This window comes from Phoenix dactylifera, chromosome 2 (genome assembly GCF_009389715.1).
Source record: "Phoenix dactylifera cultivar Barhee BC4 chromosome 2, palm_55x_up_171113_PBpolish2nd_filt_p, whole genome shotgun sequence".
Classification (NCBI taxonomy): Eukaryota; Viridiplantae; Streptophyta; class Magnoliopsida; order Arecales; family Arecaceae; genus Phoenix; species Phoenix dactylifera.
The window spans coordinates 7,092,510-7,119,562 of record NC_052393.1 but is presented as its reverse complement, the minus strand read 5'-3'; the positions used below and the strand labels follow the sequence as shown (position 1 = coordinate 7,119,562).

At 36.5% G+C, this 27,053-nt stretch overlaps 2 protein-coding genes across 9 annotated transcripts; both read left to right on the top strand.

The window, feature by feature from the left end:
• The first annotated feature begins 214 nt into the window (after positions 1-214).
• LOC103703575 (SH2 domain-containing protein A-like) lies at positions 215-13,693 on the top strand. 7 transcript variants are annotated; one of them, XR_005508536.1, is made up of 14 exons: positions 215-511; positions 3,427-3,618; positions 5,065-5,265; positions 5,361-5,453; positions 8,526-8,603; positions 8,701-8,868; positions 9,231-9,581; positions 9,737-10,020; positions 10,106-10,265; positions 10,369-10,712; positions 10,875-10,940; positions 11,049-11,221; positions 11,311-11,711; positions 13,580-13,693. XR_005508536.1 is itself a non-coding variant. In XM_039119373.1 (12 exons), the coding sequence occupies exons 1-12, from the start codon at positions 323-325 to the stop codon at positions 11,083-11,085; spliced, it is 2,163 nt and encodes a 720-aa protein (XP_038975301.1). In that variant the 5' UTR covers positions 215-322; the 3' UTR covers positions 11,086-11,270. The 7 variants fall into 7 exon arrangements, 1 of the variants encoding a protein (XP_038975301.1); XR_005508537.1 differs by lacking the exon at positions 13,580-13,693 and having other exon boundaries at positions 11,049-11,209; positions 11,311-11,914; XR_005508540.1 differs by lacking the exon at positions 13,580-13,693 and having other exon boundaries at positions 11,566-11,914.
• Positions 13,694-13,840: 147 nt separating this feature from the next.
• Positions 13,841-25,333, top strand: LOC103703574 (ras-related protein RABH1b). Of its 2 annotated transcripts, XM_039119389.1 has the most exons (7): positions 13,841-14,094; positions 18,192-18,262; positions 21,240-21,328; positions 21,612-21,723; positions 23,628-23,718; positions 24,291-24,481; positions 25,080-25,333. In XM_039119389.1, exons 1-6 carry the CDS (start codon positions 13,978-13,980, stop codon positions 24,435-24,437), a joined length of 627 nt encoding a protein of 208 aa, XP_038975317.1. In that variant the 5' UTR covers positions 13,841-13,977; the 3' UTR covers positions 24,438-24,481; positions 25,080-25,333. The 2 variants fall into 2 exon arrangements, with proteins under 2 accessions (XP_038975317.1, XP_038975315.1); XM_039119387.1 differs by lacking the exon at positions 25,080-25,333 and having other exon boundaries at positions 24,291-25,053.
• Positions 25,334-27,053: the final 1,720 nt, after the last annotated feature.

Here is a 27,053-nt window from a genome sequence, read left to right as displayed (position 1 = left end):
AAAAATTCACAATTCCCGAATATTCCTCTCGCCATCGGAAGGAACCAAAAGCCATGATCGCGCGGCCAGGATAATCCACCACTTAATCCAATTAAGATTCCGCCCGGCCATGGACGGTCCGGATCAATTCGCCGCTTCCCCGTAATACCTACCTTCCAGTGGAAGAGATCGCAGACCGTTGCGTTAACTGACGTCTGACCGAGAAAGAGAGAGAGAGAGAAAAAAAACTTAAGCTAAGGCCAAGAAAAATAGAAGGGTTCTGCTCTCTCGTTTTCTTTCTTTCTCCCTCTCCAAAACCCCCAAATCCCCCGCGCGGCAGACCATGGCGGACGAGCAATGCCGTGAGGAAGGCTACTCCCAGCTGAGAGATCTCCGCATCAGGCTCGATCGAGAAGACGAAGGCGGCGAAGGAGGAGGAGAAGAGGACGGCGATAGCGACAGCGGCTTCTCGCTCTGCTTCTGGCTTTATCTCTCGAGCTCCGCTCGTCCTTCTTCTGTGATCCTTCGTCAGGTTTTTTATCCTTCTTTTCCGCTACCTCAGTGAGTAAAAGGATTTTTTTTTAAAAAAATTTGTTTGTTTTTTGGTATATTTTTTGGTGGTTGCCGAGAACTCGTGGTTTTTTGTTCAAGTTGTGATTTTGGTTCGAATTCGCCTACAAACGTACTGATTTTTCTTTTTGGTTACATGTTTCTTTGGAATGTTTGGAATTTTTTTTTTTAGGTCTTTAGAGGACACTTCTTGTCTCTCGTCGCTACAATGGGAATACGCGCCTTCCCCCTTTTTTTTATCGGTTGTTGCGTTTTTTTTTTAAGATAAAATCTATTGAGAGATGACACGAAATTTAGGTTTTTGTGTACCAAAGGGCAGCTAATCTTTCCCTCCGCGGTTCGTTTCCTTCTGAGCAATAAGATTGTTCCCTGCTGACTGCTGAGTGTTGTGTTTATGTCTTCGTTTCTGGCTATTGATTTTGGGTAAATTTTGAATCTTGTATCGTTGGGAGGTCTACATGTTTTTTTCTTTTTCCTTTTTTTGGCATGAGAGGCATTCATCGTTTATCTCTTGGCATCTGAATCAATTATTTGCTTTATCTTGCAACTGGTGTTCTTTTCGTTACGGTGGATGGATGTAAATATTGACTGCGATTTTAATTTTCTCAGCTTTCTAGAAATATGTTTTTGTTTTCTGCAAGCATCACCCTGTCAATTATTTTATGAACTGAGATATCCTTTTCTGTTTCCGTTTCGATCCCTTTGTTGATTGTATGTAAACAAAAAGGTTCACAGTTTTGTCAATGGTATAACTCAGGCATCTGCACCGATGATTTACTATCACCGAACATCTATATTAGTTTGTATCTGTAAATATTTTGAGATCATAAACATTACCAGCAACCCTTACACCATGTACTTGCAGCTTGCTTTATCCATTATTACTTGCTATTCATTTTTCCAAGTACCAAAGGGCACATCCTTAGTTTCCATTCATTAGATTTGTTGGTAATATAATGTGGAATTTTTTTTCTCGTCCTTAGATGCATGATAATAATTTTTGAACTGAAGTACATTTCATACCGTCCACCTTGTCTACATATTCCTATTTTCCATGTACTTTGTAATCAAGTAATGTCCTGTCTTATGACATTCATTGAGGATTTTTCAGTTCTTCCTCTTATTCCTTCAGATATTAGACAAAGAGAAATGCTAGGATGTCCAGCCCTATCACCGAAAAATAGCTCCACACTGCCAGCATGACACTTGGCACAGGAGGGTTGGTGCTTTAGCCTACTGTAAATTGTATTTACTCATTGAATCACTCCAATCCCCTCATGCCACATTGAATGCTCACCATGCAAGACTTTTCTTTTCTTTTCTCTTCTTTTTTTTCATGCTAACAAGGGTTGTTCTCTGTAGTATTACTCCTGGACAAATCAAACCTTTTATGATCTTTCGTGGATCTTTTGCCCATATATCCTTACCTTGGAAGATAAAATCTAGAGGGCTGAAGGCGAATCAAAGACTAGTTGCTAGTAGAAGGCCCTATTATACATTTCCTGGTAAATAAAAGAAGTGCAGAATATTATCTATGTTTTGGTTAAGTAATGCGCTTTCCTTTTTTTGTCTACCTTCATCTTTTATTTTGATAATGCCCGCTAATAATGGAAGATTTCATACTACTATAGTTTATGTGATGCATATGCACTTATTTTTCTAAATTCATGTACTTAGTCTAATCTAACCAATTTCATAAAAATGAATATGCAAACTCCATTCTTTCTTTTTATCACTATATGTCCAACGTTTACATCTTAGCCAAGATCTCAATCTAGACATCTAAATGGTATTAGCCATTCACCAATATGCAAATTCCATCTAATTTTGCCAATATAAACCGATATATCCTGAGATATTGGATGTATAAAAATCAATATATCAGTGGAAATTTTCTGGTCTTTATTTTATTAACTTATTTTGGTTTTTCAAATAAATAAATAAATCGATGCAAAAAACAGAAGCCAATCTCAATTTTACTATGTCGGCTGAGGCATTGATATCCCAGTTCCTATGTATTGTGTGAGATTTCCATATCACTCGGTTCTTTCTAAATTTTCGCCACCCTCCATCTTGCCTGAGATAAAGCATAAATAAATAAATTGTTGCAAAAAACAGAAGCCAATCTCAGTTTTACTATGTTGGCTGAGGCATTGATATCCCAATTCCTATATATTGTGTGAGATTTTCATTCACTCAGTTCTTTCTAAATTTTCGCTGCCTTCCATCTTGCCTGAGATAAAGCGAGATCTAAGTTCATATCATTATTAGTCACCCACCAGATGGCCAATAACTCAGAGTTTAGAAGTCTTGGCTGCTTTACCTTATGCTTATTATTTTCTTTATTAGTACCGAGTTGCTAGCAGTCATGGTATGCTATACCGGTCGGTACCGTACCAGTACCGATGGGTACCGGTATTGGTACGCCAGTGTCGGTATGGTTGGCATACCGCGTACCGTACCGTACCGACACTCGGTACGTCTATGCTAGTGCGGCACCGGTACGGCGAACCTTGGCTAGCACATTTGAATATTTTGACATGAGGCAATATGACACTTGTCGACACTGTGGAAATGAGGAATCCAACTCGCATGACTCTACAGTGTCAACAATTTGCATATGATTTTTGAATGTCCTATTAAACAGCCCTCTGATGCAAGTGATATGACTTCTGATCCTATTCAAAATGCCAAATAAAATAGATCCAAGATGTCTGGACAGTTTTAGTGGAGTATACATCTTTATATTCTTGTATCAAATTTAATGCATCACAATCAAGTTTTTTCTTTTCCAATATTTACTGTTGTTAATTAGTATAGTCCTTTTCAGTAGAAAGGTGGATGAACTATGCATTTTTACCATTTTAAATCATTCAGATGACTTCGGAAAATGAAGATGAAGTTCCCTTTCTGGCTCTGAGCGAGGAGAACAAACTGACGCTCTTTCCTTTAATGTTCTTACATAAAGAAGCTCCATCTACTAGCAGTTCCTTTCCATGGACTGACATGCTACATGCATCTGCCGAGATTGAATGCCCACTTGAGAAATGGGTTCATGTTGGGTGTGAGGTATGTGGTTTTGTAAATGAAAATTCTCATTCATATAAATAAGAATATTCATAGTGAAAGATTTCTGTCTGCCTGCCCCTTTCTTCAGTAGCCGTTCATTGGTCATCTAACACTTTATATGAATTCAGGGGCATATGCTTTTCTTATTTGCAGTTACTGTGCTGGCAGGAACAATAATATTGAATGTATGAGGTATTAAATTGTTGGGTTGTTTAAACTATGGTTCGCTATATTGGTCCATGGTGCCCCGTACTGGGCACTTTACCCTACTGGTAGCAGAGCACCATACGGTACACAGATCGTATCAATACCACAAACCTGACCTGTACTGATATTATACCAGCATGGCACCGGTACTGTGAACCACGGTGTAAACTCTAACATCCTAGGCTACCGTTGCAGAACTAGTATATGTTTTGTGCTATGTTGCCTTTCATTCTGTTACAAATATGACAGAGTTAGCATTTACTTCATTATTAACCACTTCAAAAAGGCATACGTTGCAAGGTGATTTTTTTACTGGAGCACTCTTTGTTGGTTACACTTTATGATCTGGTGCTTATTGTCATTTGTATTTATTTAGGTAGGTAGTAGGTTCAACTTTTACCTATCCTTACCTGGTTGGTATTGCATAAGTAACATATTTTTGGAACAATGGAGAATTCTAATTTGCATTGGTACATGATAATGGCCATCATATTGTAAATTGGATAGGTTTACATGAATCATGCATGACATTACAAAACCTCAAAAAAATCTCTCCTTTTTTTTCATTTTGCTTAGATCGGTGTGCCTATGCACATTAAATTTTTGGCATGCAAGATATGCACTGGTTTTTTGGAAAAGTGAAATTTTAGAGTTGGAAGTTGTTGATCACATCAAGTTCTTCCTGAGACTATGTTTTAATCCTCGTGTAACATGTGGAAGCTGATGGAATTATGAAAGAAACATTAGTAATTACTAATATCTCCTCTTTCAAATTTGCAGGATGGTAGCCAGACGGTTGTCTCCTTATTAGTAATAAATGATTCTGTTAAAATATCAAGTTTGTTTGTTGTCTACCTGGCTTGCTTCTTTTCCCCTTCCCATGTTAAATTTTTTTGTTTTTATGAAATGAAAAGGCTACACTTCCAAGTAACTTCATCAAAGCTTCCTGTTTATTTAATTATAGTTCTGAGGTTTGATACCAGTGCATTAGTAGGAAAGAAGCATATCATCTTTCTTAACAATACATGATGCTTCATATTAAAGTTTATTCACTTCATTTCGATTGTCTTTATGTGATTATTTCCTTTTATTTAGCTTTCAGATCCATAACATGTGTAAGAATTGTTGTTTATTTAATATTTTGAATTTTTAGTTTGAATGTACCCTTGCTTGAACTTGGTTTAAGCAAGCTCTTTCTGCAGTTTTTCCAATTATTTCATATTGATATTCTGGCACCAGGTAGCAACAAATCATATGTGCCTTCACATTGATGGAAAACTGATCGGGGAGGAACCTCTGACATCCCTATCCAGTGAGCATCACTTTCGAAACAATTTGAAGAGAATAAGTTTAGCTGGTAATGATGGGAATCTTGATGGTTATGTCTGTCATGTTCAAGTTTTGGCTATATCAGCATCGATAAAAGATCAGTTTGTAAAGGTGCATTCTAGTTTTTAAAGTTGTTAATGCCTTGCATTTTCACAGTGTTGCTTCTATCGTCATATAACCATATAAACATATTCATGTGATGGCAGAATCCACCGCTAAAGTTATCTCTTGATAGTTCATCCATCTTTGATGGAGTTGAAGAAGGTGGGGATGGTGTCTGGAGCATTGTTGGTGGCAAGGTTAGAGAAATTTTTCACTCTTGGTGAAGTTGCAGTTTTGTGATACGCAATGTGATTGTGATTTTTGTTGTTGAATGCACTTTGTTGGAAAAAGAAACATATTAGCACATTATGGAACCAAACCATGTTTCAAACTTTGATTGGGGAAAATAATGCCACTTATGATATCATGCTTCTTTCATTATTATGCACCTAGATGGTTTCACATTGAGTTCAAGAATAATTGTTTTTATAATGACTTAGGAAACCAGTATCATGAGATATCAGTATTAGGTTTGGTTGGACTGTTCCAAAACATTTTAAACTTCAAAGTTTCAAACCTCTAGATAATGGTTTAAACATTCGTCCAATAATAGAAACATTTCATAACTTGCTAAGCAAAGAAGTCTGATTTAACATTGAGATCTATAGCTTTTATCACTAAGAATGACTTGCTACTAAATTGGCCAATTTCACTCAGCCTTTCAACTTTTTGAAAATTTATATCTGAACTTAATTTTTTTTTTTTAAAAAAAAGATGAACTGCAAAAAATTATTAACACTATTGTGAAAAAATTGCTGACTAAAAAATGAGGGGTGAACATCAAAAGAAGTATAAGAACATCTTATTTATTTCTCCTACAAAATAGGTAACGAGCATTCAAGCTAATGATCTCACTTACTATGCAATGAAGGATATTCAAGCACAAATTAAATCATGCAATGCAAGTTATGATATAGTGATTTTTCAAGTAAGAAATACAACAACCAAGCAACATCAAATAGTGAGAACAGACATCCCAATGTCCATGAAGGATGGTTGTACTGAAATATATCTACACCCCTATGTAGATATACTAGCATATATATGGTTTCATATGCTTGGGATCATAGTCTATGGACATGGCATATTTTCTAGTTGTTGACTGCCACGACATTATTGAATTGATCAGTGGACTCGATAGCGAACAGAAAAATTCTCACACACATGTTTTTTATTCATTTTGCCTTTTTAGTTGCTGATGCATCATAATAATGCTACTTCTGCTTCCCAACTTTTCAATAACCATCTCCAACCCCAAGATCAGAGAATGGATCCCTAATACTACCATCAGCAGTTACATTGTATGCCCAAAGGACTTGAATAAGTTTGTAGGGGTTATATTGCAGGCATAGCAGAGGAAAAGGGATGTGGGCCCCATGCGTGAAAAGCTTGAATCCAGCAGTATGCCAGACTTTGGTGTTTGGACTTTGTTATTATATATTAGAAGATGAGCTCCATAAGCATTTCTTTGTCATTGTCAGAATGTCATCAATATCATCCTACAATGAGTCAGCTGTATGTTGCCAGTACTGTCTAATTTCTCATTTGCCTGTTGATCCAATGCAATTCTTATTTCTCCTTGATCTCATCACTAAGCTGCTAGACTGGTACTCTTGAAACATTAGGTATGGGCAATGAGGTATTGACTAAAAGGCATATAATGGTAACCCTCTTCATTTTCCATTCTGAATCTCTCTTTCCCAACTTACTTTGACAAGCATAAGGCCTATTTTTTTTACTCTTAGTGAAAAATTAACTAACACAACCAAAAAAAAAAATCCAAGCTAAGTACCACCACAATTATAATTCCATATCTAAAGCATTATTTCCATCTAATAAAATGCCAAAATAAAGAATAAGCACTTGAAAATCAAATAGTTGATCTCCAATCAGTTTTTTTTTTTGCATGGCAAATGTGGTGTTGAAACAATCTAATCCTTGTCACAAGAACTCGTTCTTCAGTGATGAACACTGAAGAGATGAGTTCCACTTTGCTTCAATTTATCATTTACACGCCTTAACTGTAGACTTTTATCTTTGGCTTAATCTTGTGAGCACTTGTTTTTTGTTTTTTTTCCTTTTTTAGGAGAACACGCTATTTTATATATATATATATATCCTCTGCACTCAGGAATATTGATCAGTAGCAAACTAGTAGTACATGACTAATATTATATGTATTATGAAAATGTTAAGTATAATTTTGTTATGCATATCAGTTCACTAGCTACTTAGGGTCATGAGCAGACTTGCATTCCCCATCATTCTTACCAATTTCCCACCGTCGTCATGCTTTCTGAGTTACATGATGTCAACACATTATGTCCAAGGACTTTATTTTGTTTCCTTGTATTTTTAAGATTTTCAACGGGGTCTTGCACCCTCTTTAGTACACCTTAAACTCTTCTCAATCAACTAAGCTTGTCGAATTCCTTTCCCTGCTTCTCATATGTGAAAAATCAGCTCAAAAGTGGTCTTTTTTCTAGAGACTTAGTAGGGAGATTAAACTGGTAGAGAATATTGTTGTTGAAATGATAGAGCTCATATGTTCTTATGATCTCTTTCCTTTCATCTATTGTTGAACCAATTTGTGTCTTCTCAAGGTCCTCCATAATTATATTATAATTTGAAATTTTAGTGGAGAGATACAAAGATGCAGTAATTCCACTATTGATGAAATAGTCCACTTGAGCAAGTCATGTCACTGTGTTATATCATAGTATGAGTACACAATAATCCAAAGCTAGTCAAAATCATCATATCATAGTATTCACAGATCAGAAGTTTGCCAAGTAGAATTTGATAATGTTAGATAGGAGTCCTGGTGACTGTAGATTGGACGGGTAGAGAAACAATTGATATATGCTTAATATTTGAAGTGGCAGTCAGAGAAGTTCCTTTCTGACATGGAGAGAAATAATATATTGTAATGTTCCAATATTAAATTTCATGAAGGGACTAAACCAAATTGCTGATTGACTCTGTTATTGTCATGGAAGAAAATAACTATGAACCATATAAACACTAATTACGTCCAATTTCATTATCATATTGTTTGATTGATGAAGAAAAATTTTGTGTAAACTAAACATGCCCAGGACCCTGGTGACTTTTATAGTGCACATCAATTTATTTTTTACAAAAAATCACCTGCAAATTAGGGGATAAGTTTGCTCTGACATTCAATTTAATACCCACTATATTGTATATTGAATATAGTTTTAAAAGAATATCCTTGTCTTTTCTTTTAACTGATACTTTGAATGCAGGCTTCTTGTCGCAGGAATTTTTGCCTTGATGTTGTTCTTGCAAATGCTTTTGGTCGGTCTGTAAACAAGGAGATGGAGGTTAATTTTTGCTTTCTCCTTTATTTCTCCTTCGACTCCAGTTGTGATTGGGCCAAATAGCTCAGTTGTTTCTAATGATATCTGGTAGTTTTTTCAGATTGTTGCTTCACTTGTATATGCTGACAATGGAACCCCTGTTGAAAAGACCAGAGATGATGCGGAAGCTCCATTACTGACGAGCTATGATGGCCTTGAACATCCTTCTACAGATAGGCCAGTTCCGCTTATTCGCGGACGTGCAACCTTTAAACTGAAGATATCTCAGGTGCTTCCCAAAGAGGCTTGGCTCATGTAGAATCTGGAGTTCTTTATACATTGCATAAAAGAAGCTGCAACCCATCAATGTGTCCATTATTTGTGAACCTACTTTCATCACTTATCATCTTTACATTTTGCATTGCTGATGCATGTCCATCTCTGCGTTTGTTTCTTTGAAATTTTAAGTTGTTATTTGTTGCTTGTTTTATATGCTAAGAAATCTCTAGGTGCTGATATTAAGTATCAATTCTAAGCTGTATTGTTCCTTTGAAGTATGAAGCTGCATAGACACATTTGTGTTCAAACATTTGACTCAGGTTGCTATTCCTCTTAAGCTTCACTGTCAATTCTCTTCTGTCTTTGTTGCAGCTGTCTTCTAAATCTGACAATAGGCTATTCCGTGTTTGTTTTCGTACAACACATGCTCAAACATATCCATTTCTAGAAGCATATTCCCATCCAATCCGTTGCATCTCAAGGAATCGCAGTAACCGGCCATTGGCTCTTGGGAAAAGATTGGCTTCCACAACAGCCCTTCTTGATGAGATTCATTCACTCAAAGGCAATGATGGGTCCGGATTAAATCATGATATCTATGGAGATGATCGCTTCGACATGTTGAATCAGAGTGTATTGAGAAGTAATACCCCATCAAAGCATTCTAAACTAGAAAATGATAAATCACCTTCAGCAATTGATACTAATGGAATCTTGGAAAAGGTACATAAAGCATGCAATTAACACATCCATAGCTAATTATTCAAGCGTACAATATTTATATTTGACAGATGTGTTGACAAACGTATTTTCTATTCAATTTGCACGTGTGTATCTTAATGCTGACTCACTTTTTGAATCATTGGACACTTTTATAGGATGAGATGTCACTGAAGACAAGCTTAGAAGTAAGATCAAATAATTTTGAAGGAACAGATGGTGCACTATCAGATTCTGAGAGCACTGATGCTAGGAACTATGAATCCAGATGGACAAAAGAGGTTATGACCCCAATTTCAGATGCTGTCATCTTTAAATACTGTTTGGAAGGCACATATGAGCGGTTGATGTTACTCAAAGAGATGATAACTTCTTCTAGTAATGAAGATATCACCAATTTCGCAGAGCAAGTTTGCCTGTATGCTGGATGTTCTCATCACAGGTAATCTTATCAAGTTTTAATAGTTATAAGAATTCTAATATGTTAAAAAGCTGTATTTCACATTTAACATGCGTGAATTCCATAGGTATCAAATATTGATTTCAAAGCAGTTGCTCCAAGAGGGTGTTGATACTTGGAACTCAATTACTCAGAACAGTCACCATGTTCTCTGGACAGACGCAGTTCCTCAGATCGATAAAAGATTCAGGAATATTGCCTGTTCTAACAGGGGATTGTCGGGAGAGGTTGCAGCTATTTTCCATTTTTTCCTCTAATTTAGGCATCTTATTTAGACATTCTTTAATCCTGAACAAATTCGGATGACGACCTTTCTGTCTTGTGATTTAGGACCTCGAGGTTTTGCGAGGAATTGCTGGATGCGGCGATCAATTGGGCCATGAAGAATTTGCTAGAATGTGGTACTGGTTGTACCCTGTAGCATTTGCTTTGTCAAATGAACAAATAAATACTCTGTGGGCGTGCCTGTCACCCAAATGGCTAGAAGGATTAATTACCAGGGAGGAAGCTGAGATTGCACTTAATGGCTCCAGAGGACTGCAGAGACCTGGAACCTTTGTTCTCAGGTTTCCAACCTCTCGCAGCTGGCCCCACCCAGATGCCGGTAGCTTAGCTATCACCTATGTTGGTGCTGATTCCACGCTTCATCATAAGCTTCTTTCTCTTGATTATAGGTTTGCCTTTTTATTTCAGTCCCAAGTTCTGCATTCCTGCAATCTAGCAGATACATTCCTTTATTTATGAAACTATGATGATAAACCACACAACTTAGCTTCAGGCGCTGTCTTTCCCAGAGGTTTTGAATCTATTATTTTTCATAAATTCGATGATGACAGGAAAAAAGACTCCAGACCACTTCAAGAGTTGCTTTTCGAAGAGCCTGAATTATCCCAATTGGGAAGGCAAGTTACACTCTGAAATATTGATTTTTATGTTTGTGTATGGTGCTTTTGTACAAATGCTGAGCAGGGTAGCATTTATCTGAAATATCATTTTCAAATGCTCGACAGGGTTTTTCGACAGGGGAACACTGCTTGCCAGAGCTGAAGAATGACTTTGGTAAGGTCACGAGTTTTCAGAGGCACCTCACTGCCGGGAGAGTGTATTATTTTCTTGTGTAAAAATATGATGCTACATACTGGAGGGTTTTGCTCCTGGACGAGAGGGAAATGTAATTAGTCATGTACTAACCCAAATCACTTGGTGCAGTAAATTATACCCCCCTTTTTTTTACAAATTGATGGTGTTATTTTTCTGAAATTTTTTTTACAGTACCCCGGGTTTGGACTGGAGATGGTCGGCCGGTCTGCCAATCACAACAATCCATATATGGTGCAACAAAAGATGGCCATGATTAAGTGGGTCTTTGTGCAGCAACGGATAGCATTCAGTGAAGCTTAATCATGGCCATCATGCATGGTCCTGTGACTAGGCCTCTCCAACCCAACCTTGGACCAAATTTGTTCTCAGAAACATCAATTCAGATGATCAAAACCAGTAAACTGATCGAGAATTACTTTGAATCAGTGATCGATGAGTATTGGTGGAGGGACAAGCCAACTCTGACGAAGACCACCATGAGATTGAAATTTAGCAGTTACTTGGCTTGAAGCAGCCTTGGCTTGAAGCAGCCTTGATCATATAACATGAGATCAATAACCTCATCAGTTGAGGTATGCTACTCAACTATCAACCAGCATTAGAGTCGTCATAATGCAACTTCTATTGAGAATATTTCTGCTGATTTTTTTATCCAAACGACCAACGTTCATCAGACATGAATGCATGAATAAAGTTGACTGCATAAATACATTGAAAATTCTTAGTATCATCAACCAATCGGCCAATCAATGGTAGAAGCTGGTTCATCTTTTCATTTATTTTTCTTTTTCCTTTCTGGAGCATACAAAAAGGGTTAAAAACCCTTTCCCTCCCTGACACAAGTACATCAATAGCATCGGCTGCTTAAAAACAAAAATGAATGGCTTAGCACATGAGACTCCCACCATGGCACCAGAATTTCGAGCATGTGATTTTCAAGTCATAATGAAGCAACTTTACTGTTGTACTAAGTCTCGCTCGTATCAGCGTAACCATCAGTATGAAAGTTTGCTCGCCGTATCCATGTTCTTCACAAAACTGATCAGCTACAGCATTGGCTTCACAAAAGGTGTATGAACCTCTAAGAGAGGTAAACCCAAGCCAGGTAACATTATCATTAACCAAGAGTAGATGTTACATATGCTGATGCAACTGCTCAGGAGATTTTACACCCATAAGCTGGTTGGAACTCCAAGCACATCATAATAACTGGACTTCCAAGCATGCCTTAAAGAGGAGAATCATCGAACAAAATTAGCACATTCTGGAATCTAATGTAGTTTATTCCCTGCCATTCTGCTCAAATAGCCTTCATTGAGTCAAAATCCGATGAAGCATTAACAATTTTGGATGTATGCTTCTATTCAAGCATAAGCAACACAAGCACCATGCATTTCCGCAGAAAAGCAGCCAAAAAATAGAGAGAGAGAGAGAGAGAGAGAGAGAGAGAGAGAGAGAGAGAGAGAGAGGGGAAAAGAAAAATCACTAAGCAATTGGGGAGCCATGCTTAAGTTGTATTAGCTTCAATCCAATAGCAGCATGCTCAACTGACAGCTGATTATAAATAGAGCTCTAAATAGAGCTCGGCCGCGACCGAAATCTGATCCAAAATTAGATTCTATCCAACCAACTCGGAGACGAAAAGGACCGTTCTTTCTAGGCATGTGCACAACACATGTTATTTTTTTTTTAGCTAGCTTCTTTAGGCCAAATACTCTAAGCCAAACCTTTCTCAACTGGGTCGATCAAACAGACGAAGCCCAATTCACTAAAAGTGTTGGGTATTATAGGTTGCCTAGTGATTTAGGTCAAAATACTGATTCTATCGTTTCTCTTATTATGATAATAAGAGTGCTATCCAATTAATAAGAAATCATATATTTTATGGAAGGACAAAGCAAACCAAGATCTATCATCTCTTCATTAGAGAAAATTGCATATAAAAAGTTACTTTGCTTCTTATTTCTGCAAAGAAGTGGCATATATTTTTATCAAAAAATTGGTGGTCGAACAAATTAAAGCTTTGCGCAGCAACCTCAGCATTGTTGACATAAAGTTAGTAACAAGGAGGCAATCAACGATGCAGTTATATTCGATCGATCTCACCATGCACTTAGGCAATCAACTATTTTTTTCTTCATAAGAAATATTTTATTCTATTCTATCCGTTTAATTTTATTCTTTTTTTCTGATGTAAGTGACAAGTCATTCTTTAAGCTCTGTTTCATACGAAGGAAGGATAGATAAAGAAAAAAAAGATGAATAAATTTTTTTGTTCCTTCGCATGTTTGGTGAAATATATATTTTTTTATTTAATATAGAAAGAATTAATGGAGGAGTAGATCTACTGGTATGATATTTTATTAAATTATTTTTTTAAAAAATAAAAAAATATTATTTTTTTTTATCGAAAATTAATAAAAAATAATTTTATCTATAGAAACTCACCCGTCAGGCCGTCACGACCTGTCCATCCTTCCTTTTGCGACTCCAACCAAGTGGTCTCTTACTCGGAGGACAGCCCCATAAACAGATCAGCTGCCAGTTTCCGGAATAAAATCTTCCAGCCAATAAAAAGCCAGCCAGGCAATCAGCTTTCTAGAGCTAAACAGTTCTGGCGGAACATCAAACGCGTATGGACCACGCAGTTCACTCTGCGCAGCCAGATGGGTGCCAAAAAAACAAATTGAAAGTAGAAAAGGACTGAGAAAAAGAAAAATAAAAAGGACTAGCGGAGAAACAGAGAAACCTCTACTTGTTGCCGGCCGCCCCTCATTCTCCTCTCCGCGCTTCCGCCTTCAGGTTCCATTCGGTCGAGAGATCTCTCTCGTTTCGGTGATGGCTCCGGTCTCCGCCCTTGCGAAGTACAAGCTCGTGTTCTTGGGGGATCAATCGGTGGGGAAGACCAGCATCATCACCAGATTCATGTACGACAAGTTCGACAACACCTACCAGGTAGATCCCGTTCCTCGATCCAGGATCTAGGGTTTGATCGTTTCCGTTTTTCTTTTATATTTTCTTCATGATTTTTTTTTTGGCTCCGTAGAAGTGTAGATCTCATTGTTTTTTTTTTTTTTTTCTTAGTAATCGGTCTTTTCGTATAGGGTTTGGTGATTCTGATAAGCGTTGGATTGAGATTGATCTCTTCCGTTTTGATCTGCATTTTTGAATTAGAGTTTGCCCGATTGATTATAGTCGGATTGATTCACGTGTTTCGGGGATCCTGTTGGGGTCATTGTATGTTTTACTTAGTTTTTTAATATAGACAGTCGCACATATGAGATATACCTCTTGAATTGCCCATTCTTGGAATGACATCAGCTGAGGTTTGATTTTTTTTTTTTAATAACCCTTGGGAAAGAAAAAGCCATCGCCTAATTAGCTAAACGGGAATAGCAAGATTTGAGCGGAGTTGAATACTATTTTTGGGGATTTTTTTTATATTTCTATGCCTTTGTGCACTGACTTACGGCATGGACACCCAACCATCGTTCCAGATTTGTCATCCAATATACTTTACCCAGTTGTATCAAATTTAAGCAGTGCAGAATGTGATGAATACTGTCATTATTTTGGGGGGGCGATGGAAACCAGCAGGTATAGGGACATTCCTTTCTCCTGTTGCTAGTGGGTGATAATTGATAATTCTCTTTGATCTGGATTTGTGTATGAAAGATATTATGAAAATTATAGTTAGACATGATTGTTTGTGTTTTAGCTTCTGCAAAATACATGGTATTCAAAATAACAATTAGATGAACCCTGATTGACTATATATATACATGCTCTTTTGCTAGATGGTGCTAATTAGGGCTCTCATAATTTAACATTAACCATTGTGCTATTTATTTTTAAATATTGAGGAACGTTAGGAAACAAATTTAAAAAATCTATATAATGGAGAACAAGTGAACTACCTCCGTGGCACATGGCAGGTTAGAAAAGGTAAAAAACAGAAAATTAAAACTAGACTAAATAAAAAGAGAAATAAAAAAATAAACAGAGATATGTGTTAATGACATATAGGGAAAAATTATTGTCAAGGTAAAATCCCAAGTATAGATATAACAATAAAATAATTATCCTGCAGTCCTTATGAGTTCTCGAACCCAAATTTAAAATCTCCATGTGACTTGGCATCGATTTCAAATCATGCAAGATGCAACCGTTATAAATTCTATGTCCACAAAAAGCATAATACTTGTATTGAAAGTAATTACTAAGAACCATCTAAACATAGCAAGCTTGAAGAAAACATTATATATTTTAAGCATTAATGTTGGTCGGAATTATATATGTCTTCTTTGACTTATAGAAAACATTACATTCACTTAGACTTGTGTGAAGTTTTATACCTTTATGTTATAAGGGGCAGCCTAGTGCATGAGACTCTAGCATTGCAGGGTCGGGGGAAGGTCATATGTATGTAGTCTTGTCCCTGCACATGGAGAGGCCGTTTACATGTTTCGAACCCATGACCTTCATATCACAATAGAGCAATCTTACGTGTTTCATATGTTTACATTATGAATATGCATATTTACTTTTGTATCCGTGTGTGAAAAGATATGTGATCATCATAGTTTGATTTAATCTCGATCAATCCAACTGAAGATGGAGCCCCATGTGATTAGTATGACCTGAATTTAGGCCCAACTTCAACTAAGCCAACCAGTTTCTAGCCCATATTTCTTGAACTTCTAACTAAGTCAACCCATATTTCTTAAATTTCTAGTTTGCCCAACCCATATTTCTAGTATTTCTAACGTGATCAACCAATGTTTAATCTTTCTATCGAATATGATCTCTTTCCAACTTATATGCCTAATTTGGGGCCTGAGTTGTGAAAATGTTGACCCAATTTTAAGTTGCATTGGCTTGAGGCTATGCAACTTTCCCCACCTTGAATTAAACCTAGTTCTCCATGATACGGCTCCCAATTGATCTAACCATATCTAGCCCTTAGTTTTAGGTTTTCTTACCTTATTCAAGCCAAATGTAATTGACATTTCATGGACTTCCTTCCTGACCCGGCTTAGTTCTCGTTCAAACCAACATAACTCAACCTGGTCTAGCCCAATCAAAAGTTTGGGTTGAAGATTTTCAATTCAGTATCAAGTTTGGTTAGTTGAATAAATTATCAAGGCAAATCAAATCTGAATTGGGTATCTTTGAGTTGAGTTGGGTTAGTTTAGAAGACCAAGGCAACTTGACCCACCTTGAACAAAACCTAATTTTTCGTGAATGGGTTACTAACTTACATGACCTATAAATAGCTCATATTTCAAAACCTTCTAACTAACTCAATCCATGTGTAATCCACATTTCTGAATCTTCTTGCTGGCCTGACCCAAATGTAATTTATGTTCTATAGAATTTGGAATACCTTCTTGACTTAACTCTACTTGAACCTGAACCAATAACTTGACCTGATCAAAACTTGAGTTTGGTTTTAGGATTTGGACTTCGAATCTTGGTTCACATGCATACCTAGAGTTACTTCATAGGATGTGAGAATAGCAGTGGAGCTACATTATTCTCGAAAGAGGGGCCAAATGCGCTTAATATGTGAAATTTTTTTTTTCAGACAAAGACTTATAAGCTGATTACAGATTGAAACATGTTAGTCAACAATAACAATTAAAATGGTCTATTTTGATGGGAAAAATACATAGGTATCCTTGATCACATATTAGGTAAGAATAACTTAAAGTTTGACAGTCTACAGATCCATGAAAAGCAGAGACTTGAATAAATAAAATCATAAAGAGAATGACCTAAACATATATAGTATGAGAGGATAGGTTGAGATAGAGGCTCGTAGGGAGTTATGGAGTAGCCAGCATGAGTTATGTGTATGACATTAGGTGGCAAACTCCCTTCTATGGTAAAAAAATATTTTAATTTTATTATGAAAACAGATTTCCTAATGTGAAATGAAACTAGCTTGATTAGTTATACATTCAGGATTTATTTGAAGTAAGATTTTATATCAAGAAATGTGTGGTAGGAGCAGTTTATAATATAAGAATAGTTATTCATCAAAGGCAGATGGGAGGTTGGTTGCCTAATTAAAAGGAGGAGCTGCCTCCAAACTTTAAATTACTAATAAGAGGAGGGGTTCCATGCAACTTTTTTTTTTTTTTTGGGTGGGGGGTGGGGGGCAAATAATTTAATGGAGGCCATTGTCAGAGTTTTAACTATATGTTTGAATAAATTTGACATATCTTTTTGGAAGGAGGGGGTGGGGGGTGGGGGTGGGGGTGTGCTGAATTCCCCTCATCCCTCTGGCTCCATCACTGGAATGTTGTACCAGAGTTGAATTATCTGCTATTTGCTTTCCAAAACTTTTATTCATATCGATGCAACCTAATGAATTTCTAGAAAGAAACAGATAACCAACATCTAACAATGACTCCTTATTCAATTTGATAGTCAGCATCTCGATTTTAAGTTGCTGTGACCTGATGAAAATCCATCATATGTTTTAATTTCAAATTAGCTTTTTATGTTGATGCATATTGTATTAGTTCATTTCTCATTTCTATTCAGCTCTTGCTAATTCAAATTTTACTTCTTCATATGGTTTTATACATTATATTGTAAGGATCAGCATTGTATAAATTAAACTGTTTAAGATGATGGATAGGCTTGATGTTAAAGAATATATATGAGGTCTTTCAAACTGTTCTACGAGATGGCAGACTGTGCAGTCTTTAGAAATTAGCTGTATCATGGTTCTCATTAATATTCTTCTAAAAATCTTAGATGAACAGGCATCTGTTAAATTACAGATGAGCAGAGAATTTCCTTTGAAACTGTTAACTGAATGTATCTCCTTTTGTATTCCCAGAAAATGAGGACAGGAGTTTGTTGTACAACTAAATTTTTTGGTCAATGATCAAATCGGTCTTTGTCATCTTTTCTTGCTCTTATTAGCATTTCAATGTTCTACCATACTTGTAGAATAAAAGAAGTTAATTTACTTTATTATATTTGTTTTTATTCTTAATATATGATGTTTTTACACGTCTAGTGTTCTTGGTGAACAGGCTACAATTGGCATTGATTTTCTATCTAAGACTATGTACCTTGAAGATCGAACTGTCAGACTGCAACTTTGGTATGGCCATGGCTTCATTGCATGTTACTCATATCTAATAAAATGCTTCAATCTTGACAAAAAAGGCATAATGTTATCATGCTAGCCGTGCATACAGTTTTTCTGTTTGCTACATACAAACATCAACATTTTTTATTTTTCTTAAAGTTTTTACTATTTATGTTTGTGTTAGTTCATTAGGGGCTTCATTCACTACAGTCTTAATGGTTAGGGCTGTCAAATGAATGAGCTGTGCATGAACAGTTCATATTCGGCTCAAGATTCAGCTTGAATTGGATTTGCTTGATTAGTTTGTCAGCCGAGCATGAGCTCAAGTTTAGAGCTCAAAAATATAAACGAGCTGAAAACGAGTTATCATTTAAAGACAATTTGCTTGTACTCAAGTCCCATATGGCTTGAAATTAGTATATAAAAAGATATATATATATATATATTATCATTTAATGACTTACTTATATAAAACATTTTCCTCTTTCCTTTTGAATCTACTATACTTAAGCGAGTTATCTCAGCCACAGATTCAATCTAATGGGTGGAGATGGGGTATAAATTCCTACGGATACATGGCTAGAAGCCCACTACCCCTAACCTGGTGAATCCTCTAATCTCGAAAGAACCCTCTCTCATCGACTTTTTCCTTCCCTTCATACCTTAGACGAGCCTATAAAGATAAAATTAAGTGTATATATTATCGATTAGTGACTTATTTATACAGATGTTTCTCTTTTTTCCTTTTGAATCTACTACTTTGAAGATTAGTTATCTCACTGCATATCTAGATCTTGGCTGAGATTGGCTATTAACTTGTAAGGATACATGGCCATAACCATGCTAGCTCTAATTCTAGTGAATCCTCTAATCTCAAAGGAACATTCTTATCTCTACTCCTTCCTTCTCTTTCGTGGTACCTCCTCCTTTGGCTCTCTCTCATTCTTATGGTCGGGATTTTTGGTTCTAGCTTAATCCTCTTGAGCTCGACCATATCCCTTTAATTGATCTTGAAATCTGGCTTCTTTGTTTGTTTTGGCCTCAACACCAACACTGCTGCCTTTTCCTCTGCGCGATGAAAAATCTATTGTTGTTCCACTTTGACGTTGGTGTTGTCCTTTGATCCTCCAGGCCAGCACCCTTGTCTTAAGTTACCAGCCCACTGCCCCTTGGCTGCTCTGTCTCCACCAAGGTTCATTGAACCAGTACCAGAGGGCATACTGGCTAACAACTAGTTTGGCATGGTATGAGTTCATACCATTCCATTTTGGGGCGTACTGAAACAGGGAGAGCTGGAGAGGGAGAGGGAGGGGGAGGGGGAGGGGGAGGGGGAGGGAGAGAGAGGAAAGGATAGAGGGAGGGAGAGGGAGAGGAAAGGAGGGAGAGAGAGGGAGAGGGAGGGGGAGAGACATAGGCCGAGAGATAGAGGGCTCGAAAGTCCTTGTCAGTTGTCATTGGGGAGGGGGGGCGAGGGAAACCCTAACCCTAGTGTAGCAAGAGAGAGAGAGAGAGAGAGAGGGAGAAGGGTGGGTGGGGGGACTCTTACTGGTGATGTTCCGGAGGGGGGGAGGGCGACCAACGCCAAGCGATTGTGATTGCAGGGGTGGGGGGGCTACAATCACAAGCTGTTGGGGAAAGGAGTCTCTCAAAGGATCATGAATTGAGCTAGGAGGCCTTCTTACCAAGCTAAGAGGGTTTAATAAAATTGGAGCTAGTTTGGCCTATTTGCCGAGTTGGCAGGGCGAACCATCTTGGTTCCCTGTTGCTTAGATTCGATACGCCCCAAACCAGACGGTTTGGGGCGGTACGGTCAACCATGGTCTCCACCACCTCCCATGTGATCTTAGATCCTCTCGTTCCCTGGTTTGGGGCGGTATGGTCAACCATGGTCTCCACCACCTCCCATGTGATCTTAGATCCTCTCGTTCACCCCCTCTCAATACTAAACAAGCCTATCAAGCTGCGATCAAGCAAGATCGGTTGGGCTAGAGCCCCTATAGCACTTGAGCTTCGGCTATCCTAGTACTGTGTCCAGCCATGCTTAAGCTTACCCATCTTGCTTGAGTTTGGCTTTTGTACACCCCTTATAATTCCTCCATTACAGATTCTTTTGGTTAAAATAAATATTATTATCTCATTTTGTTGCTTTCAATTATAAAGACCTTCAATTGATAATATTTTTTCTCTCCTCAGTTGCCTTCTTTTGCATCATGGTCTGTTGTTTTTTTGTTTTTGAATTTTGATATCTAGAAAGAGATTTTATAAAATTTTATGAGATGTTTTATTCTTCTAGCCATACTTTGTTCCTCTGATTTTGGTTCATTCATGCATTGAAGATCTGCTAATTTACTGGGCATTCAGCCCGATCTTGATTCCACATGAAATTCAGTTAGAGATGATATTACATCAAATGAAGGTCCGGTGAGTTCTTAAGTTAAAAGGTCTTTCACTTTTGTATCAACTTTAAGAAGCATATGTTAATTTCAAAAAGAAAATGGCATTGACATTTTGAGCATTCAGTTGAAAGTCCAGTTTTTAGTCTCATGTCTATGCTTCTCTTGTAATTGTGTTTTCGTTAATTGATATGGCCTCTACCTCTCCAGTTCCCCAGCTTACTATTGCAACATGCCAAGCTTAGCAATTCGTGATAGGTAGTTCCATAAAGGACTCCGTATTCGTGTTGTTTACTTCTTTTATAATTGAAACTGAAGCAGTACTCAGAGCTTCAGTTTCTGAACATTTGCTTCTAAACTTTTAGCATGACTTCCACGAAGATAGGCTAAACACTTATTATGATTAATATTAATGGGTAAATTAATTATGAGACAGGCAACATAATGTGAACAGGTCAGGTCTAAAATGATAAAAACAGCAGAATGCTATAGGAAACTCTAGGCATTTTATTCTATACAGCTATATGGTATGGTACCCTATTATGACCCCTTTTTTTTTTTAGCAATCCTTGTCTCTTACTTTTCTTCATACACAGGGATACAGCTGGGCAGGAGAGATTTAGGAGCTTAATTCCGAGCTACATTCGGGATTCTTCTGTTGCTGTCATTGTGTATGATGTCGCAAGTATGTTCCCTACTATAACGCATTTAAAGAATCAATTTATATTTTCAGACAAATTTGTCTCATAAATTTAGAATGAGCATTTATATTGTTTTAAAATATCTTGGGCAATGAAGTGCTACTTGTTAGTTTCATCTGATTTCGAATGCTTAAGAACTTATATTAACAAGTCTCATATGTAAGATAGAGTGTATATTATGTTCTCCTATAAGTACATTAGATTCTGGTTTGCGCATGGGAACTTTTAATTGATTACTTCTTTTTTTTTAAAAAAATAATATTGCAGGCAGACAGTCTTTCTTAAATACTTCAAAGTGGATTGAAGAGGTTCGCACAGAGAGGGGTAGTGACGTTATCATTGTCCTTGTTGGAAACAAAACAGACCTTGTTGACAAGAGGTGATCGACGATTGTCTTGTTATATATTTACTTGAGTTTGGTGATCTTTTCATATTGCTACAGTTAGGTTTTGGTTTCTCTCTTTTTTTCTTCCCTTGCTTTTTTTTTTCAGTATCATGAGTTCCTTCAACAAGGGAATCTGAGTGTGGGAACTCTAATTGAACAATCATGTCATGTTCACAGGATTGGTAAAAGGGCTTGTATAATTATCTGGACATTAGAAATGTAGTTGAGTTAGGCATAGATTGGATGGGTAAAACTATGGGTTTCTCGGTTGAGAGAGAAATAGCTAATTTGCAACAAGGGCTAATTTTGACTCTTTATGATACTTATGATGTGGTAGTCCTGAGAAGACGGGCGATTGTACATCTTATTTTCTTGAAGGAGTTTTGTTTTTGTTGTATACAAGAGACTAAACTAAACTAGACAGATAGATGTATTCCTTCATAGGAGTTGAGTTGGTTCTCCCGAAGCATTCTTATGTTGCAGAGTTAACTGATGTTCTTGCCTGATGATTTGACATTTTAGATTCAGTGTATCCTTGCATCTCTTCATGATTCAGTTGATCCTACATGCATGATGAGCTTTTTGGAAGGATTGAACATGATTAAAGACAATGTGGTAGTTTGTGGATGTTAAGTGGAATTTTGTCTCTCCTGGTTTCCCTTTGAAAGAGCTGATATGTACATCATTTTACGGAGTAATTTTCGTAGTCTGTTAGACATATAGATTATAACAAGTTAGTTCTTTCTTTAATAGCATATATGCATGGTAAACTGATGCAATGAACTGGATGCTATGCAACATTTTTATCTCATAGACACAGGACTACCTTGTTGTTTCTCATTTTTTTCAATGCTAAATTACTCCTAAGCCACATTCGGAGTGGCACTTCAACATTCCTCTGGGTGTTGCTTGTATGTGGCAACATTGATCATCCATGCTGCATAATACATTTCAGAATTTGTTATGTGAGAGGTACATCCATGTTAATTGTCTCAAGCTTTTTCTACTAAAAAGTTTTGAAAATGATTCAACTTGTCTGAAGCATTTTCTGCAAGTTCTAAAAATGATCAAAAACAATATTTGTGAAATATTGTCATGTGTTTCTTGGATAACGCAATAATGTATTTGCACTTTTTTTCTCCACACTTTATTGTGCTTGGTTAGAGATTTTGACCAGTAGCACATACAAAGGGTAGAATTGTCCAGCTCATGTTGGTCATTTAACTGGCACTAATTTTACTCAGATTAAGTATGGATAGGTTGGTCCAGTAAGATTAGAACTTTCCAAAACAAAATTATTCAAATTTATAATTTGCTTTGCTATTAAGACAAAAAGAAAAAATATTCTAGATTTCTATTAAAACATTTATTACAAGAATTGATTTATAATTATAGTCCACTTAAGGATTAGATCATTGCACGGCTAACTATTTTAATGGATTGACAGTAGCTTCTATGAGGCAGACAAGGATAACTCGTTTGTAACTGCCAACAATATGTTCTGTTTGTTTACATCATTCTGCATGCATGTATAAGCTAATTGTAAAAATGCTAGGATTTTGATGGATGGAATCATCTCTTTCTAAAACCTTTTCCTTTATTTAATTATTATTATTATTATTATTATGATTTTTTTTTTTTTGGTTTGTGGGTTGGGGGGGGGGCATAAGCTTTCATATGGAAGCTAGGATGTTGATCTAATCATCCAGGTTTACCAGAGCTTGTCTTTGCACCTGTCTTTTTCATTCCATTTATATAATAATTATCTGTCCAACTTTACAAGGAATTAGATCTTGTATGTGCAACAAAAGGTCTGTGGTTTTCATTGTAAAATCTCTCTGGTACCTCTACTGTTGGTGACTATTTAATTGTCTATACTTATGTGGTTGATGCAACAGGCAAGTCTCAATAGAGGAAGGAGAAGCCAAAGCTCGAGATCTTGGTGTCATGTTTATTGAAACAAGTGCCAAAGCTGGCTTCAACATAAAGGTGCATTTCTCTCACAAAATTGCTTTTGCCTCTTTCATTGGAGTGGACTGTCTGGCATGCAGACTAGGATGCCAGCTTTGTATCAGAGAACTCATTGCCGCAAACTTTGGCGATGTATGCATCCAAGCAAGGAGCTGCATAACCTCAGTGCATGCTGCTCCCTAAAACTGCCTCCAACACTCAACTGCTTTGGAGGCATGCTTACAGAATTTGTGCTGTCTGATCAAGATGTATCAAAGATGGAATATGAACTTCTCAATACATTATTATTTTTTTTAATAAAATTCTTGAACTTTATGTTCAACAAGCGACAGATATGTGCAGCAATATGGATTGCTCATGCAATTAGGGGCTCTTCTTGAGAAACGAGTTTTACTTCTAGGAAAAAACTGTCACTAAATATATGAGGAGCAAAAGGGAAACCTTTAGCTTCCAATTCCCGAGTTTCTCCCTTTTGTTTTGTTAGGATTTTTTTTTCCACTTTATTTAGGTGCATTTTTGCATTTTTTTTCAACTATTTCTCGTTATTTCCTACACCAAAATGGCAATGAATAACTGCTTTGTGTCTCCAGGCATTGTTCCGGAAGATTGCTGCTGCACTGCCGGGGATGGAGACTCTCTCGTCTACAAAGCAGGAAGACATGGTTGATGTGAACTTGAAGGCTACCAATGTAAATTCATCCCAGTCACAGGGACCATCTGGAGGATGCAATTGCTGACACTTATCCATGATCTGCTATCAAGTTTCAACTGCTTCAGCTAGGTTCGCATCGGCACTTATCACCTTTCTTTTTAGAATTGCATGGACCTACTTAGAAAAGAAATGGGTGACTGAGGTGGTGCTGGGTGAATCACTCGTCAATTTGTTGTCATAGTAAAGGTTATTTCTAGCACATTCATACATAATTGCTAGTTCATGAAGAGATCTTTTAGTATTGTAATTGCAGAGTGGTACTAAGGGGACTATCAGAAACATATAAAACAATTGTAGGTACAGGTGCTGCAGTTAATTCCTGTCTTCGGGGGTATAGATAGAAAATATGCAGTCAGATCATTGTGGACATTTTCATATTTATACCTGAATTGCTGGTAGTGGCATCGTTGCATTCATTACTGGAAGTTCTGGCACCGGACTGCCATATGAAGGTGTTGGATCTGTGCTGCTGCTCATCACAGTGCAAGATTCTAGCAAGTGCAATAAAGAGAATTTTGATTTAAATTACTAGTGCAATGCGGCGATTCTGTAGTTGCTAAAAGTGAGAATTTGTTATTGCTGTTGGTGCCCTGACACATGTTTCAAATAAAGTTATATGCTTAATTACATTTTTTTGAATATTTGTATTGCTTCTTATGCTTTTTAGATTCCGAGATCTGGTCAGAGAAATTCCATTCATCAAGTCAAATACTCAGTTCAGGATGCAACATGTTATCCCTTCATAATGGGCACCCACCAAAGCTTACAGAAGCCTCATCATCAGTCTTCAATTGTTGAGTCGAGACTGAAATTGAGGTTGAATGGCTTTATTGCTCGGTGACCTAAATGGTTTCACTAAAATGATTTTAAATTGTTGGTGATCTTTATTTTGGAATAATCTGATCCTTGATGATCTAAGATCATATTTAGTATGCTATGTTCTAGTGATTAAAGATCCCTGAGTATTTTATGGATTAATATGACAATAGTATGGTACGGTATATTTCTATAATATAACATAATATAATATTGGTATAATATATATATATTTATTTATTTATTTATTTATTGTTATACTAATTTCTTTTGTTGAATTAAGAGGTATTTTTGTCCGAAAATTTCAGTCTAAGATTATTGTCTTGAGGTGATTTTGGATATTCGACCTCGAGGATAGATTTTTTATTACTGGGTTGGAAGGTGATTTGAAAAGTGGAGCTAATTTGGAATTGTTACTACGTATGATCATGATGATCTTATTATCTCTATTGATATCACTTTTATTCTTGAAATGATCAATGCATATCAAACACTCTCTTAAAGAATGATGTGCTTCTAATCAAGATTTACTAAAACTATTGTTGACCATTATAATGGCTATAATAGCCATGACGTATCAAGTAATTTTTAAAATTTTTAATATTAAAGTAATTAGTAAAATAATGGCTGTTATAATAGTACTATAACAACAAATAGCAGATATTAATGAAAAGTAATGGTAATATCTTTTCTTTTATTTTTTTTGTTAAATAAAATAATTAGGATCGTAAAATTACTTTTAAAGATGATTTTGAGAAAATTTGATAAATATTTGCCTCTCCCTTGAATGGCAGAAAATATTTGACAAAATTCAAAAATGAAAACTATTAAACAATCAAGATAAAAGATAATATACGCTGCAATATAAATCACTAGTGGTGCAATCCGTACACCTTCTCTGAGTGTTGTCAGGCTCATGAGCTATGAGTGCTTTTAGACGTTTGTCACGGGCCATGGTCCGCAGTCTGTGCATATTTTTGCAGCCCCTCAGTCTGACTTCAAAATAGAAATTCTTAGAACCCTTGCACTTAGACTATATACAAATTGTTCTTATCTGAAAACGTGCCCGCTAATCGCATTGCTTATACACTTAGCATCATATACAGGGTTTTGGGCTGTATCTTTTACATGAAAGGATGGTTGATCTTCTTTTTCTTTTCTTTTTTTTTTTTTGCTTTTTTTTTTTTTGCATCTTCAACCATTAGATTATATTTTTTATAGATCTCAAAGAATTCTAATTTCTTTTTTCCATCCATCTTTATATATCTTGAAGTGGCTATTGTGCGATTAATTGGTTGACATTGCGAAAAAAAAATCATCTGTTTGCATGAGAGGTTCTTATATAAATTGTTAAGATTATATAGTTTTTTTGCACAAACTTCTCTTGTGCCTTTGCTAGTGTGAAGATCTATAGTTATGGGTCATTTATGCTCTTCAGCTTCTGTAAGTTAAAGTAAGTAATCGTAGGATAGAGTGCGGTCTACTTAGTCTTCTTAATTTTTGAAAAAAAAAACCGAAGGCTCGAGAATTAGACCTATAATGCAAGATAGCAAAATGTTGTTTTAATAGATACTTACGGGTGAATCAAATCACAGATTGGCTAGCAAATTTTGTGCCGTCATCAAGTTAATCAAAATTGGTCAACTTCTTATCCTTTTGATGATATGAGTACAAATAACATGATGAATCCTGTTGTGCACCATAACTAGTGGATGCCAACAATATATAACGATCTCACTTATCCAATAAAAAGAATATGTTCTTGAGGGTTACATGATTTTTGGGTTTTCTGGTCCATATTGTAATATTTAGTATGGTAAAATGG